The 18071-nt window shown below is 41.4% G+C and overlaps 1 protein-coding gene across 7 annotated transcripts in view; it reads left to right on the top strand.

Annotated features, from left to right (window-relative positions):
- LOC107217481 overlaps window positions 1-18071 on the top strand; it is a 135096-nt gene that overhangs the window by 44790 nt on the left and 72235 nt on the right. The window contains exon 2 of one of the 7 annotated variants that reach the window (XM_046734646.1): window positions 11134-11282. The exons of 5 other annotated variants lie outside the window; for them this stretch is intronic. In XM_046734646.1, the coding sequence (XP_046590602.1) occupies window positions 11238-11282 (45 nt within the window). In that variant the 5' untranslated portion in view covers window positions 11134-11237. Of the gene's footprint in view, window positions 1-11133; window positions 11283-16515; window positions 16543-18071 lie in introns of those variants that run through there. One more of the 7 variants, XM_046734647.1, reaches the window with a different exon arrangement.

The raw sequence follows: 18071 nt of genomic DNA, 5'->3' as shown, positions 1-18071 counted from the left end.
CGCAAACACGTACCTATACGTACGTACAAGTCCCGTGGCGTACAGCGACTCGTTCAACTCGTCCCAGAGTGTCAACGCACTCGCGAACCCGATACCCAACGACACGTTATGCTCATCCATCTGTTATAGACTTGGCCGTCCCGGCACGCTACGCGGGTCAATCTTATTTCTTCGTCGCTTTTATGCCCCTCGAATTATACACCAGCTCGTATATTTCATGCAGTCCCAGGATCAATCGAGGTCTTTCGAACACCAGAATCATCGAAGATCGAATCACAAACGAATTATTAGCAAACGAGAGAGACCGTTGCGACAGAGTTATCCTTGTGTAGTTTTGGGAAATTCTTCCGCTACAATTAGCACTAGAATGGTACATCGGAGTACGTTTGTTTTAAATCTACCGCCAAAGCAGGGATCGTTCGGAATTGAGCCGGGAACCGAACCGTAATCGATACACTTTTCAGTTTTTCTAAAAATTTTAAACGGTACCATCGATTTTCTCATTGTCATTAAAAAACGATGCCATTAAAACAAATAAAATTCCCCCATTTATAAACGATGATAATCGTCATCGAACGTGCGGGATACGTTCGTACCTTAGTATATAGTTAGGTGGAAAAAAAAATTTTTTTTCTAAATAAGTCTACCATTTTAGGGTTGATATTATCCATCGTTTTTTTATTTTATCGAAACAAGCATGCAGGTCTACAGTGATATACATGGGATGAGAGTTCTTCACCGGTATGGAATTTTTGGCTTCTTCGTTTGTTCAACGAATTTTAATGCCACGTTTTTCGCATACATACTTCGAAATTCAGGAAATCACGCTTCTGATTGTGTACGGACGAAAATTGCCGTTGAAAATTAGGATCGATGAATTTCTGACGAAGGAAGACTCGACGTGAAATATCCGCACGATTCCGATCGTCGAATGTGTGTCGACGACGAAACTCTCCTCGATTCTTATACTACGAGCTGGATTAAATCAAGCGCGATCCGCGACGACGACGGCGTGAATCGAATCGCGAGTGGTATCGATGATGCAAGGATCTTCGGGAGTGAATTCTAAAACGTCTCGGTGTACTCGGTCGGAGATTTGCATCAGGGTTCGATTACCTTTGAACCAGCACTCGCTTCGCTAACTCGGTGTCAGTTTGCTCCTTTCTTCCATGCTGCACACGTGGGATTTTACCCTGGCGCCTACTTTGATTCCATTGTTACTTGCAACAGTAACGACCCGAGTCCCGTGAAATTGTTTTCCTCGGGCTTCTATTCAAAATTCATTCGCTCATTAGTTACACCGTGATTTATGTACAGTGGTTTCCATGAAATTATTTCACATTTCTATAAATCCGTCTGTTTCGTGTAATAATCTTCAACAATTCCAGCACTTATATCATCACAAAAAACATCCTCAGACGAATCACAGATAAACCACGAACGTATATAATAAAACATTCAGTCGGTCTTCGAAGGTTCTACTTTTAAACACCCGACAGAAAAAAATTTCAAAAATCCAAACGGGGCGAGACTATTTCCGAACGATTGCTCCGTGGGGAGTATGAAAGGGTGGATCGGAATAAGTGTGGAGTATAGCAACGAAGACGCAGCTGATTGTAAGCTTAGACGAAAAACTAGACTATGCACAAGGGGGTTGGTAAGTCTGAATTACGGCAGAGTGTTACCAGCGCCTCGAGGCGATTCGAGTGGAGGGTGCAGTAAAACGGGGACGAAGCTCTTGACGGTCGATACTTGAATCCGGACCCCCTTTTAGCCTTGCGCCGAATCGTCGCAACGGGATAGAGCGCGCAAGAGATAGCAAATTGGCGAATTCACGAGGGCCGTGAAGTGGCATTGAATCGCAACGATCAATTGATCAGTTTCATCTAGAATGGATAAACGCTAGGGTGGTTCTTGTTTGGGTTACTTTGGAATTTCTTTGAGAATTTTTTAGATCTAGCCTGATTTTTATCCATATAAGATGATCACTTTTTGGGGGTGAGCGCGACGTGATCCAAATAAGAATCGTCCTATGTAAACACTCGTTAGAAAAATGAAGAATTCATTTTGTAACTCGTGCAGAGACGGCGACATTATTTCACACGGCGTTCATGAACCGGAAATATTATTACGCCAAGTTGAGAAGGAGAACATAAGGTTGAATGTTGAAAAGAATAACGCGTAACGTTCGATACGTGATATTGCAGAGGAACCGTCTGCTGTTCGTAAACCTGCGAGGTATTGTCAGGGCTGCATGGAACCCCTTCGCCAATTTTCCTGCCATGCAATTTGTAACCGCTGTTTACGTGATTCAGTTTCCGCAACGTTGCAGCGGACGGAACGTCACGCAACTTTCGTCGCGAGTAACTCGCTGTTAACCGTAATTACTGACAATTAAATTTCCTTGTTCGTAATTGTCGCCGCCGCATGTGACACCGGCGCAACAACGTCTGTCGCTCTGCTGTGTAACCGTGGTGAAGTAATGGCCTGGATCAAAACACGAAAAAAAGTCAATTTTAATCCTGAGATATTATTCGACGAAACGCCCGTTGGCAAGGAAGAACTCTATAACTTGTTGACCATCGGTGAAGAAGGTTTTCAAAGAGAAAATTGACACGATTTCAACGTAATTTCGTTCCCGTCGCAACAGCGATCAGTTTTGCCAAGTGTTGTCGTTTTCTCGATATTGAGAACGCACCAAATAGTAAATCGAACAAATCTCGACGATGAAACAAACGAAATTAGGAACACCCTGTATATATCCGTATCGCGAATAATGTTGTAGCAGGAAAAAATCGGTATACACCCGATGACAATAGCGGACCATTAGTCACAAGATCTGGTGTTCTCATCTTGACGTTTGAGCGTATAAGGAGTTATCCGCTTGTAGATCTTCGACTGTCCGACTACTCACTTGCGAGTAATCAACAGCGAATGATCTTACTGCTGGCAGGCAATGACGACGCCTGCATGCACCTTCAATGTTTATTCTGTTTATTGCGGCCGGCGATCGCCTACGTTTCGTTAATTTTTACGAAATTACATACGCGGTCGAAAGTGACAGACGTGCGTAATCAAAATCTATACTCGTGAATGTTTGATTCGTTCTCCTCACGGTCGAATGAATAATATTTGCAAGAAAAATAGCCGGGCGACGAATTTTAATCGTCTCGTTGAGAGTCACTCCAGGACAAATACGATGCCTTCGCCTCTCCCACGATAACTGTGTCAATCAAGAGCCTTCCTTTGTCAATCTAATTCGTGGCACTCGGATTCCACATCTTCGTACGAACTTTGTTCAATTGTCAATAACTGATTGGAAACCGTCCATCATTTGCATTGATCGATTAACCGTTTCGTAGAATGAAAGCTTTGCTATTCCGTGGAAATAAAATTTGTACTGAAAGTTGAAATTTCAGTAACAGTTACGCATACTTGATTACCTTGAAGCTATTTTGCGAAGATTAAATTGTTTTGTTCCGGCGATATGCGCAAATTTCTTTAACTTAACGATATTGTTGCACACACTTTTTATGCACACAAACTTTATGCGTATAGCCGCGGTAATTGCACTATCGTTTCGTGCGATAGCTCGACGTTCGAAAGGAGCTATATGGATCGAGTAGAATAGGCAGTCAAAATAAAGCAACGATCGGTACCCTAGAGACGTTGGAAACTGAGATTAAAATCGGTCCGTCGTGTCGTGAGATTGAAATCAAGCGTTGGTGGAGCTGCTTCGGATCGTTTAGTATGTCTGCGTGTATAATTTTAAATAAGTCTATAAGGTATAATATGGGCGTCGTTCTCGGATTCTGATCCGAGTGACAGGTGCGCGTAGGCTTCTTTGCCAATGATATATTCACGAGATAATCCATGCATTCCAAACGCTCGCCTCTCGCCAATGCATCCCGTCTTTTATTATTACGTACAACGTACATACATTAGATATTATAGTTATGTGTAATGTGGGGTAGGAATATAAAATGTAGGATATACACAACGCCCAAGCATTTGCATGTAACCGCTGCTCTCCCACATCTGTTGCAAAAATCGGTTACGATCAAAGACGATTGTCTTTAAATATGGACGGGGATATAATTACGTGTTATAGCTTCGGTAATTTTTATGTGTCAAAAAAATTGTCTGGGAATTTATGCGATTGAATTCTATTCTTTCATTCAACGGCAAGACGATATATATATGTATAAACCTCCTACGCTAAAAATCTTTGAGATTTTGAAAATTAAAATACGATAAAATTTTATTTATGACTGTATCAAGGGGTCATTTTATTCATGAACAACTATTTCAAAAAATTGGAGAAAAAACCGTCAATTGAATTTAAAAAAAAATGAAAATAATGTATTAATCTGAAATTAAGACACGAACATAAATTAAGAAATTTGGAAATATTTGACAATAAGTTTTGAGTCAATACTAAACGATCGTGTTTTTTTTTGTTTTCACTACTTAAAGCACTTTTCCGATCAATTGCAAAGCACGGGCACTAACAGTTTTTGATATTCCTTCACCGTAGATATTCGGAAGCAGAACGTAACATGCTATCTTTCAAGAAGATAAGCAGCAAAAAACGGCAAAGACCATGAGTGTCCAAAACGAACAAGGTACTTTATAACTGCAGTTCTACACGCAGCCGACGGAATATCACCTGACATTGTCAAATTTAAAACGGTCAACATTTATGCTTAAAATTTGATTATTTTAACGGTAAGCCGCGTATTTGTATAGTGTAACACAACTGGTATCGTTTTCAATCGTACTACTGGACATTCGATCCGATCGATCAGAAATTCCGAACCTCTAAATAAGATACCGACAAATGATGGTGCTTCTTTTTTATTTATATTTACTGAAACGTAGACGCCAGGTGTTTATCAATTATTTTAAGCTGGGTTCGACTTGATTGGAATACCTAAATGTAATTCAGACACCGTCACAGGCGGCGGTATCGATAATCGGTTTCTGGTTTGCGTAGGTACTGCTCACTGGTCGTGCGTTGAAACGTCCCCGTAGGCGCTGAGAACCTTCTTAACTCGTAACTAACAATTAAACGATCGTAAATTAGTCGAGCCACTCTATGAACGTCAAGTGTTAACCACAAGCCGTCAACCTGCCTTGTTGATTTTCAGTTGAGTTACAACTTTGAACCCCACTCCGAGAGGCTGTAGCACTCTCCTAAAAATATTAACGCAAAAACGCAATGCCCCGACTTATCGCAATTTCTTACGAAGCAACGCAACGACAAGTAATCGTCGTTGTAAACCAACACCAACGAGTCGAGAGGTGAGTTGTAAAAAAAATAGGGGAGATGAGGTTAGGGTAGGTCGGGTTGGGTTATGAGCTATGGATAGATAGCGTGTCGCGGCTCGCGAAGCGTTGCATGTTTTGCGGCATAAGAGACGAATGTGTACGACTGCAAGAGTATACGAGAAGACACGGAGAGAATACGCGAAGCTCGTGTGTACAGAATCGCACGCGAAGCTTCATTCGTGGCGGATGGTGGCTCCCGATGAGTCATGAGAGTATGGATTACCAAGGCGACATTACGTAAACTACGTAAAGCCTCCCCGGAGACGAACAGACAAACCGCGACGGTTTCTGCTTCGAAGCCCCTCAAAAGCCGTTTTAGACGCCGCCGCTTCGCAGACTTAACGTTGCAAGAGTAGCGCGTCGCGTTTCGCTCCTGTTATAATTTTACCAGGGAAGTCTTACAATTTGTCGTTCGTGCCTGTCAAATATTCGGAGAATGCAGATACAAAAGAGAATGAAGTTCGTAACGCGGTAATTTAACGATTTATTTTTAGGAAAATTCATTATTTCGCTAATATAGAATCGTCTCGAATTGAGTAATAAATTTTCAACAAGCACAGTGTATTCATATTTCGGGAATTAAACTCCTTTACAGAGGTTCTAAACTTTCGAATCAATGATTTCAGTTTCCATATTTCGTTACATTGATTGGTTACTGACCTTACTGTAATTCGATGAAAAAGCTACTTTGGAGGTCAAAAACTGTTTGAGCAAGTTATTTTGCCATGTAGGAGGAATTCTCAATAATTTCTTTACGAATATTTGAGGATGTATGCCGATGCTTTAGAGAGAAATCAGAGTACTTTTTTACTTGTTTTTTTATCAAGTAAGTAGATGGGGTAGTCCGTCAGTTTACCAAAATTTTGCTATCCAATGTCAAACCATTCGACGTAAGATTAAGAAAATTCATGCAAATTACAAAACAAGAAATAAAGATTTGTCAGACTCGTGAACTGCACTGCTGCTGCAGCTAACGGGTTAAAAATGGAAGCATCGAGCGGCGAATTACGCGGAAAACAGTTTCCTTCGCTTTCTTCTTTATCGTCAGCTGGTATTTTAATTGAACAAACAAACTGTGGTTCCAATTTTTAATTACACTTTATAAAGTTTCTTTTTAATAAGCATTAGAGACTGATTACCTGTTCGCGAAGATGCATGTTTTTGATTTTCTCACATTAAAATCTGTGTCGAATGAAAATTGAAAGAAAAGGAAAGAAAAAAAAACATTCGGTCAGCCTCGATTGATTTCTGTCAGTCAGCCCGCGGTTCGTTCGAGATTCAAATACTGTATATTATCACAATGTTTGTGGGCGTCGCAGAGCGCCGTAAGCGCGACTGACGATAGACAGAAAGAACCGAATAGGCAAAGTACTTTTGTCACAATCTAACAACAAGCGTATGGGACAGCTGACAGCCAGACACGTGACGCGCGTGTGTGTGTGTGGAACGAGGCGTTTGGCCAGAGGCCATTTAATAATCTCGTGCGTGGTTAATAATTAACGCAATTAAAGGTGTCCAAAACGTCATTCACGCTCATTCATCTCGGACACGTCTGACCCAGTCGGCATTACTACGTACATATAACCAGGTATTCCGACCACGGTGACCTCGCCGAGTGTATCGCGCTGTTACGAAAAAACACTTTAATCCGACTAGTCGCTGGACCCGGTTAAATCATACCGCGAATGTATTGTATAATAAGAGGTATTACCCAGTCGGTCAAAAGTCAACGTCAGCTTTTTGTCATTCAATACTACTCGAGCTTGTCCTCGCTCCTCGCTCCTCGTTCGAAGAAGCTTTCTAATGTCGCGTGCACGAGCTAGAAATCTAGCCCTCAGGTACGTATGGCTGCACCTTGCGTCCAGGTACCCACTCCGGATAACAGTACTGTACCTAGACCTTGTCTCCACGAACCGTGTACAACCATTAACGTCTAACGTCTGTTTTCATAATTTATTCCCAAGAGTTATCCATCATGGGTATTCGGGTATTTTTTTCGAGAGCTGGACTTTGCCGAAAACGTTTCAAAATGCTTTCTACTTTTCGAATGACGGTTTTATTTTTTTAAGCAAGAAAAAAAAAAAAAAAAATTTACGCCGGTGACACGGAATTGAAGAGCAATTGAAGATTTTAAGTAGTCAAACATTGGAATGCGACACAAGATGCTATCGGTAAAATAAAAGAGAACGGTTTCTTTCAACAGAATAAATGCGTTCTTCAAATTAATACCTACACCAGATGCAGAATTTACGCTGTATTTTTCGAAACTGTGATGAAGTTTCGTCAAGCATCTTTGGAATTTTTTTTCCTAATACCTTTCCTTCGGCTCGTATCAAATCTTGATCCATTTCTTACCCGCCAATCAGTTTCGAAGAGGGCGTTGCATGCACGACGATCTTCGAGTCGTTGGCATTCAGAGGTTATTGGCGGAGTTAAACGATAGAGGCAAGTGGGTCAGATAATAACAACAGTATCATAACGGGCAATGATAAGGAATAGGAAGAAGCGCACGAATAACAATGTGAAAAATTACAGACGCCATGCAATGACGAAAAAATTGCGGGCTCAATTCCACGCTGACCCGTTTATTAGAACCAGTAATTGGACGGTGCATGCTGATGTATCTAGAGTAATGCCGTTCAACTGTGACTAATGAAGCTTGGCATTTAGCGATTCGCAACGTAAGCACGGTGCCATTGCCATTTATCTGGGAGACGGTTTCGCGATCATCCGGGACGTTACATCAAACCGCATTCAAATTATCCCGTAGAGCAAGGCTATAACGAAAGTAGATAAACTAGTCGAAGCTAGTTGGGAAAAAAATGTTGCGAGAATTTAATTTATGTAAGGAATATTGTAATAGAGTTCTCAGCGTTATAAGGTTTATTAATGTGGTGACGATCCGCTGCATGACGATTCGAACCACGTGTACAAGATAACGGCTACACTTGGCACAACGTGGTGATAAAAATTGCAGATTGGTTAAATAAAAAAAAGGTTCGTACGCATACACCGTCACGGCGGCGTTCGTCTCTGAAGCGAATAATATAATGATAGTTTTTCAGAGGTGTGAAACATTGATTGTACTTTTGTAGCGGCCGATTATTGAATCCGTGGCGTGATAACCGGTCTAGCATCTTTAAACGGCTTGCGGCGTTTCGCGAAACGATCGTTTAATCTCGGAAGACTTGTATTTTAATATCGTCTTCGTAGAATCGTCTGGGAAAAACTTTCGCTGAAATGAGTTTCGCGATTAGCTGTCCGTAATTGTAAGGTTCTATCGTCGGGCGTCGACGCGTGCAGGGTAACGATAAATTGTCGTAAGTTACAAAAAAACAAAACTCATTTATTGTTACTCGTAAGTTGTTCGCATACCTGTAATAATCGGTGTCGACTCCTCGATATTCATAACCGTGCAATTTAGCGAATAGCCCTTGGCCTCGGTCGATACTCTCAAATCGCAACATGGCAACTGGTATACCTACGTTCAAAAGAAGCGGGAAAAAGAGCGAGAGAGAGAGAGAGAGAACGAGCAAGACAATTATAGGGAGCTTCCTTCCTGGGCCCTTTTCAAAGCTTCTCCCCCTCGCATCCCAAGGAACGATCCTCTTCGTCGCCTCGAGCGTTGCGCTAGCCGGGTTTACTCCCGAGGCCCGTAATAGCCCCGAATGAAGACTGCCTATTATTACTCTTCTTTCGTTCGCGTGCAGGCAATATAGAACGTTCGGAGGAGCGCAATCCGGGTAAGAAGAGAAGCCGGAGAGAATGAGATGAAAAGAGATACGTGGATAGAAAGAGACGGCGAAGAAACGGTCCCCGAGAGGTCACAGAGAGCGTTACGTTTGGCTCCGAGTCTACCGACTCCGGTTAGAGTATGTAGCCGGAGTCGGAGTTGGAGTTGGAGTATGGAATGGAACGGAACGAAACGAAAGGATGAAGTCAAGTCAACTCTAGTCAGTCGGCGCGCAACTATCCACAGAGTAAAACCCACCCGATGTGCGTCTCTCCTCTCCTCTCTCTCTCTCTCTCTCTCTCTCTCTTCGTCTCTTTCTCTCCTCTTCCTCCGTCTATCCTTCGTTCCGTCTCGCACACAAAGAGACACCCTTCGTAATTCATCTCGCGTCCGTCAGTTTCATCCCCGACGTTACCCCGACGCCTGTCCGCAGTCATCAGTTTTTCTCGGGAAAGTGTTCACCTCTTTCGGAGGAAATATTTTGTTCAGTGCATCGTAAAGTTAACGTTCGATCAGAGGATACGGATAAAGCGAGTGAATCGGTTGTCTGCCGCTGTGTCGAATATCGAGGATTACGAAGTCTTTTTCGAAACGTTTTTAACCCTCTCATTCTCAGCTGTTCTTCGGGGTGGTTTTAAATGCGGAATTATGGCTGGTTGCTTTTTTTAACCGTAGCTGAAGTGTTTTTCTTCGATTTCTATCGGTATTGAGACGCTCTTTGAGTCAAGAAAAATAGAGAGAGACATTGCGATATTTATAATACACATATACCAGACCGTAGAGGCGAATGGAGTGCCGGATAAATATTGTTTCATAACTAGGTACTGCGCTGTGACGCTTGTAATTATTCTTGCATCGAGTGTGCATTTGAGATCAGTAATGCCAAGATTGAATCACGGGCGATAAAACGGTACAGAGTACCATCGTTGTAAATATTGTTTGAAAAAATGAGGTATCGTAAATTGGATACGAGTATACGATACTTGTGTGATTATCAGCTATCATTATTAGTATCCTCATTATGATGTATTAATTTCAGTACTTCGGAGCGAGTGATGTTGTTTGTTTTTTACATACTTAATTGTCCCATTGATCGTGGAAAAAGTATAGGAACGTGTTTGTCACGCGGGTTTACAAATTCATCAAATAATTTAAATATCATTCTTTTTTCAAATTTGAGGGTTACGTGAATTTCTGAACATACCATATTTTGACGATGCACGATATTAAAAAACGAAATGTAAATACAACATTATGTTTGATACTCAATGTACCGGTACTTTATCGTGCGGATGAGTGACGAATCAATGACGGATACTTGATTTATGAAATCTTTTACATCCGTTTGAGATTCGACGAGGGTCATAATTCCAAAAATGAATGTGAAATCGTCAAACTGTCGGATTTTTTTTTTCCGAACATAATTTATCTATCTTTCATAGATAAAATTGTTCCCTTTTGAAATTTGATTGATTTTACCGTTTCCAAAGTTCACGGATTTTTTTTTTCTTTCCTTTACTGCTACATCGTAAACGGATGATTTGAATAAGAAAACATTTGCTTTTGATCCGTGCATAACGTGATCGAAAACATATCGATAAGAAATTCTTTTCGGACAGTCAATAAAATGCTTATTATCACTGAAAAACGGAAATATCTTTTCGTAGCGCAGCTTGAAGATTCAAATCTTACATTCTGTAATGATTATACAGTCGATTGAAAAGCCAAAAATTTAAATTTAGTTCAGAATTGTTTGGACATTATTTTTAAACGAAGCAGACGACTGTGAACAATAGTGGACCCGAGGAAAAACTTTCCTGCATCCTTTCAGCCAAAATCGTATGACTCTTGCTTATTCAGGCAAGTCCTTTCGGAGACATAACTGAAGTGAGATACAAACCGAGAGAGTGTCACATAATATAGCATACGTCGAGAGTGCTTAAGCGGACCTTGGTGAAATAGATAAAAGATAGCGATGCGGCTCTTCGCCGACGGACATTATCTCTCGCTGTCTCCGGCGTGAGTCCTGCGTTACACACCTTCTGATACGATTTTCTTTTATCGCGAAGAGGAAGACGCAGAGCTGCTGAAAGAAACCGGAAAAACCTCCGGCTCTGCATCGCGCATCTGCTTATTGTTGGCGTAGTGCAGCCCGTCGCTTCGTAACGATCACATGGCCCTTAACGTCTGCGCAATGATTCAAGTCTGCAATCATTCTGTAAGTTTTTGCAACAGTTTTTCTTTTTCACTATCAACTTTCTCTTTAACTGCCATCGTATTGTTTTCAATTTTATTCTCGATTGACTCGTCGACTTCTATCTCCGATCGTTTTATCCGCTGTTGAAATCCCGAACGACCAAACTCTCGCAATATCCAATGTAAGCTGACGCCAGGAAAATCCCAGGCAATTGGGACAGGCCCGTTTCGTACTCGTGAGGTTTAGTCGCTGTCGGATGCTTGGCAGTTCGAGGAAATTGTGTGCGAAACCGATTCTAACAGGAAGATCATTCCTTGAAACTTGAATGGAGTAAAGTAGCTAGTTCTTTTGGCCAAGCTCACTTTTAGTAACTTTCATGGCGGTTTTTAAACAATTTTTCGCTACAACCATGCTTCCCTGTTTAGTGTTTGGATATAGCTGACAGTGGAAGTTGCACAGGTAAAAGTAAAGTAATTAATTATTATGTTTTAAATTATTATTACTATTATTAAATGGGTAAATTCCTTTCGTACTTAACGGTTATAATGCAGTTTAAATCACTGCAGTATTTGCTCGCGGGGTAAAATTTTTGTTGAAAGCAGCTGTTGCAGTGGTTTGAGCCTTGAGCCTGCAAACGATGGACCGCCATACGGTAAATAGTAATTAGAACCGGTACTCGGAAATGGATTAATTAAATCAGCTTAACCAAATCATTTGACACGCTCGGCTGATTAACTCCTGCGCAGCACCATAAACCGTCTTTTTCATTCTGGATCGCTGCTGTTCATATTTATACGTTCTTGTAGTATATTAATTATCGGTTTCCGAGCATGTTCAAATCTTTTAAAACTCTCGTAGTATATAAGTTGTATATATGAATGGTACTGAACGAAGCTGCAACATTAATTCTGTACGGTGAGTATCTGTCATGGTATCAATAGCTGAATGTCAGAATCTAAATTGGTGAACATCTTCATCGGTTAATTTTTTCCCATCTATTTCAGTAAGTTGACACTTTGATTGGAGAGGTTAAGGAGTAAAATTTGTACGCAATAAATCAAGTAAAAAGCGATACTCGTAACATGGACCAAAATTCTCTGGGAATTGTGGTTCGAATTGTGAACAATTTGTATTTACCGAATACCGCAGACCCAAAATAATGAATACTGTACCATCCCTCTCTCACCTCGCACAAGCCATTCAATTGTATCCAAATTCATTTTGATTCAAAAACGACATGATAAATGAACATACACTCATGAGCGCCGTATCGTCGAATTTCAGAGCGACCGTGTTTCTCACTCTTTCTTCCTCTGACCGCGGTAGGTTGCACAAACTGTGACTTCGAAATTGTCGACTCGAGAATACCCATGTTGGGCCTGTTCTCACAGTATCAAAGTGCGTGTAATCGTTTTATTATTCCTACGAACGAGCACGTGACATGTACGCCAAGTATACGACATCCGCGTAAAACCCTTACCGTTATTTACGTAAATACGTACGGTACTATTTTTTCCCCCTATTTACACAGGCATTAGGAGCTATCAAGGCTCGCAGACTATCCAATCGCACATGCCTCTTGTTAACCGCATACTTTCCTGATTCAAGTGGCTAGGGTGACGATTCCAATTGATGGTGACAACTGAAATCGTGCTTATCCTTAGGAAGAGCACAGTTTCTGCATTCGGTCGTAGTGAATTTCCTACGATATTCAAATTGCATCGTTTGAGACGACGACGGGTAAAATTAATTGAACGCAATTCTTGCATTTGTGTTTGAGAACAAAGCTGGTTGCTGATGTTCTTTGAATTTTACGGCTGAAAAGATTGTAGACGTTCGTTTTCATCAGCGAACTTACGCCTTGTGAGCCCATGATCAAGGCCGTTCGTCTAATCATAGAACAGCTGCTGAAGCGACTAATTAATCTTAAGGTACGATTTACCGCTGGGGATCTTCAAGTATAAAATCGTGTATACAAATCTGTCAGTCCAACTGCAGGGTGCAGTGCAGCGTCAATCTAGAGGGGAGACGCATGAAGACTAAAACAATGTTCATGGGACTAAAATTAATGCTCACTTCCGGCAGCTGTTTAAAATTCTGCCTCTCGTCCTTTTCGTTACACCCCCCCAAACACACACGTGCTTGGGTTACCTCTTACTCATACTTCGCGTACGTGTCTGTGGATCGTATAAGAGAATCATAGCCACGAAGCCTCGGATAGGTTTTTACGTTATAGGTATACCATATTCCACGGGCAACCGCAACCGACGGCGACGAGGTTTTAAGAAAAAGGAATATGACGATTCTCGGGGTACAGAAATACTCCGCTAGTATTCGAGGTTCGAAATATATTTAGAGAAACGCCTCATGGACGGGTGCAATGGTGCCCTGTCCGCGTCTTGCCCTTTGGCCTGCAGGAAACATCCATGATGGTTGGACTATTTTCATTCGCATCTGTCTAAACGATCATCTACCGTTCGGTCCCGTAGCTTAATGCGGTAAGCGTTTTACAGTAAAACTTTTAGTAACACGCCACATTTGGATCATCGTCCACGTGTCAAAAAATGGTTTCCAAAATTCTTGACAATGACGATCAGTGATGTACCTGCGATAAAGAGGGAACGACATTCTTCTTTTCTGAGGGGAACCCGATCGTAAAACGTGATTTTCTTTATTCACGCGTATATTATTGGCATCGAATTTCTCTCTTCTGATTTGCAAAAAATTAGATTACAGGTGAGAAAAAATAACAAAAACGATTGACTTTGAAAGTTAACAAAGGTATCGCGTTCGCGTAACGAGGGATAATGACTTCCTGGCCTTTTGTCGTAAGAGGGTCCAACTTTGCAGTTGTACATACCCACTTTACGTGTACGAATCGAAGGCGTGAATATGCATCAGGGAAATTAATTCAGATCAACCCACACGTCGCATAGACACGCGTGTGACGTCACAGGCGGGAATAAAATTCGTATCGATGTAACGTGTGTATACATAGGTCGTATGTATGTCGCCGCGTCTTTGCTGCCCACTTTCATTCAGAAAAATCTGCAATCCGATACGTATATGTAACGTTCGCTAAGTAGGCAAGCCAGCGAACACCTTGCAACAATATTATATTATACTATACAGGTATACATGTGTGTAATACACTGAATTAGCCGCTACCTACTCACTCGCTCGTATATTACAATATACTTAAAGGCACTTTGCAATCCGAGTATCAAAATATTCTTGCTATCTTTCTCCTCCTTTTTTTTTCTTCTCTGTGTCTCGTTCTCCTGCATTCTGGACCGCTGATCGTTGTACAGTTACGTATGTTTTTTAGCGCGTTAGGAATATTCTCTGATGGGTATAAAAAGATCCCGATAAAGTATGAAGAGGGACGGCGTGTCTGGTTAACGGTTATATAAAAAATTATGGTTAGAGTAGATGAATGTTGTTGTAAAATATCGAGAACGTGGCTTTTTACGCGAACAATATCTACGTTTTACATTCGCTCGTAACTGGATTGAAAATCTTACCTTATTGAAATTCATTCTCAATTATCTTAAATAAATTATGTATGATCTCAAAGTGTCGCTGCAGCGAAGAATGTAAAAAAAAAATGTTATTTTTCCTCGTTGAACTCTTGATAATCTGATTTGCACATGTTTCAAAGATTCTTTATACCAAAAATGAACCGTGGAGTAAAATAACGTTACAGACAAATTTTATGATACTGCAGAACACTCGTGAAATTATGATCCAATTGTTTTCAAGAGTATCGGTTTCTTTTAAAACATGAACCACGTCCTAGGCACACGAAAATTATTTTCACTAGATTCTTTGCAACGCAATTCGTATCTTGTGATCGTCCAATTCCACGCAAAGGTATTTCCACGTCGTTGCCTCAGGCTCTCTGGTGCTAATGCGCATAGGTATATCGGTTCGATAGATCTTCACATTGGTCTTTAGTTCTATACGATCCATTTGTCGATGGACAGCCCGAGGGTTGCCAACTGTAAACGACGTTTATTAAGAAACACACACGTACAATATCTGTATAATGCAGGGGGAGAGTCTGGGTAATGAGAAGATGGTCAGTGACATTGGATGTTGCGATTTTGAGCAATGAAAATAAATGAATCAAATGTTGAAGAAAATAAAAGCATACTGACATCGAAATACAGCATAAAATTAGTTTAACTTGTAACTTAGATACGTAGGTATGTGTTCAGCGAAAAATGGTACTTGATAAAATCGATTACTGTAGGTTTTTGGGTCAAACTACAGAATCGGATGAATCGAATAGAAGTTAGGGTATGGTAGGGTACGTGCATAGGATACGTGAGCGGTTGATCCTGAGTTTCCTTGGAGTTTTCTATGATTGAACTTGGCTACTACGGTCAATTCCGATAGTAAGAAAGATACTCGAGTTCGAGAATACACTGCAATAAACCTCGGCGGTAAAAATTTTACATTTTATGATCCGCAATCCATTTGAAAAATATATTAAACAAATTGAATGTAGTTTTAAAAGGTTTAACACGTTACTCGCGCGAGAAAAACTTAGCACCATATAACGCAACACGTCTTTAGTCACAGAAATAACAGCGACGTTATTTGTCAAATAAGTACGAAGAATGGATTGTAGTCCGAGCAAACGGTTATACTTATCAAACATCATGTGTCTACTGTAAAAATTCGATGGAACCCTGTTTTCGTGTTCCAATCTTCAGTTACGGTAAAAAAAAAAAAAAAAGAAAAGAAAAAAAGTCGTTTCTGCGCGAACAATAATTATTAAATCAGTTTTCGTGCAAGCAAAAGAGGATCATAACTAATGCGGTGTAATATTTTCATTGAGAAAAATGTTTGAATCGTTAACCGAGGTGTCTTTTTCGTAACTCAGTTATTCGTCAATTTCAAGTAACTCACCCCGGTTCGGAGGATGAGTAACAGCACCAAGAAAGAGACCAGCCCCCGTCTCTCATTGTCTCCGTTCCTTCTTCCTGCTTGAAGCAGGTACCTGCAAGACACGTTCCTAAGACGGCAACGCCCGACTTGAGTTGACCTCGTGATCAACGTACTAGTCGACAACCTAGACGCAATACTCTGTCGTCAGACCGGCGGCGCACCTGCCGAGCTGATCACGATCACCGAGCTACGACACGATCGAGTATAAGGCGCGAAGTCCGCGTGCACCATGCGTGCGATGGTTTATGGTTGGGTGGAGGAGGGACCAGGTTCGCCATGGCGTGCAAACTGACCCGGTGCAACGACGACGACGATGATAACCACGGTAACAACAGTGATAACAATGATAACGCGACGAGACGGCGAGATCCAGGACGACGACTGCCGCACCTCGACAAACTCCATGTCTCGGTGGTAGTTTTGACGTTCGTGCGATCGTGAATTAACCTCGAAGTTATCGAAATATCCGCACGCTCATCGCGAATCGCTGACAGGAATAAGCTTCTCGTGCAAAGCTTTTCAGAGTTACGTTTCAACGGAGATTGCGAATGGTTTTTTACTTCATGGCGGTGACGCAGACGTTTCTTTGAGTCATCGGTATTCGGGAAAATCCCATCAATTTTCATTAGAACTCGATCCGTGGCACGAGATAACGATCGGTATGTCGAAAGTGGGAATGAATTTCTGAACTGTCGTGAACTACGATTGTAAGACTGGAAGCTCCCGCGTGGGAACAGTAAATTAATTGTTTGCCATCGGTAAATATTTCAGTCTCACTTTAGTCGTGCCGGTTGATTTGCTAGTCCACAGTTTGAGGCGCAGGGATTGGATTTGTGATAGAGATCGAGACTGTGCAGAGATATTTGTATTCGACCGGTCGAGTATTATTGAGGTTCAACGAAATTAATCTTCATTAAACATTATCTTCCAGACGTCAGTTCTCGAGTGCTGCACCCCGCGACTCTGCACGCTTCTTACGTCTATAGTTGGCACCATTGGAATTTTAAATTCGATTTCTTATCCATGCGACAACGTTGTTTCTGTGCACAGAAGAAATCACGATCATGTTTCATCATACTCGAGCTAAATAATCATTCGCAGAACACTTTTTTCATAGCTGTACGCTTGTGCACCATAGAGTCCTGACGTATTATCATGTTTTTCAATCAAGTGCCCGTCGCGTGAATAATTGCCGACAGTTGATAATCCAGTAACTTTTTAGAAAAAAAAAAAAAATAAAATAAACTGTCCCAAGTGCGGCAAATCCAGCCACTTCAGACACACGCGCGCGTAAAAGCTGACGCGATTTGCGCCAAAGAGATCGATACTCACAAATCTTGCAGCCGCGCAATCTGCACGAACAATTTGTTCCATCGTTTCGCGCTGTCGTCACGTGCTGAATTGATTTACCGTTGTTCATCGTCTTCCTTCACACGTGTCCGAAGTACGTAATACATTACATCCAAGAGTTGTTGTATATTAATAAGTCACTTTCTAATAAGGTCTGGGTTGTATCGAGCCTTGCTGACGTCACCGGCAGATGCATATCACGCTGTATACATACTTGTTCGACCGTTTCGTAACTTGTATTACACCGCGTGTCACACAATTATTGTCCAACAAGGGAAGCGAAAGAAGGAAAGAAAAAAAAATTTACCGAGTTTGTTCTACTTCTGGCAAAGAAATTGACGAAATACGTTGTTATTTTGCTCAACTATGTATGCTGCACAAATATATCGTATCGTAGCCAGGCTTTGCCTCGAGGGCAGAATCGAACCGCGATCATCGCAAGTCTGCATCCGCACACACCTTGCCACGATCATTTATTCGCGCGCGGCGGAATGCGATCTTTGG

The sequence above is a fragment of the Neodiprion lecontei genome, chromosome 3 (genome assembly GCF_021901455.1).
Source record: "Neodiprion lecontei isolate iyNeoLeco1 chromosome 3, iyNeoLeco1.1, whole genome shotgun sequence".
Classification (NCBI taxonomy): Eukaryota; Metazoa; Arthropoda; class Insecta; order Hymenoptera; family Diprionidae; genus Neodiprion; species Neodiprion lecontei.
Note: the sequence above shows the minus strand (reverse complement) of the source record. Positions and strands in the feature narration are given on the sequence as shown.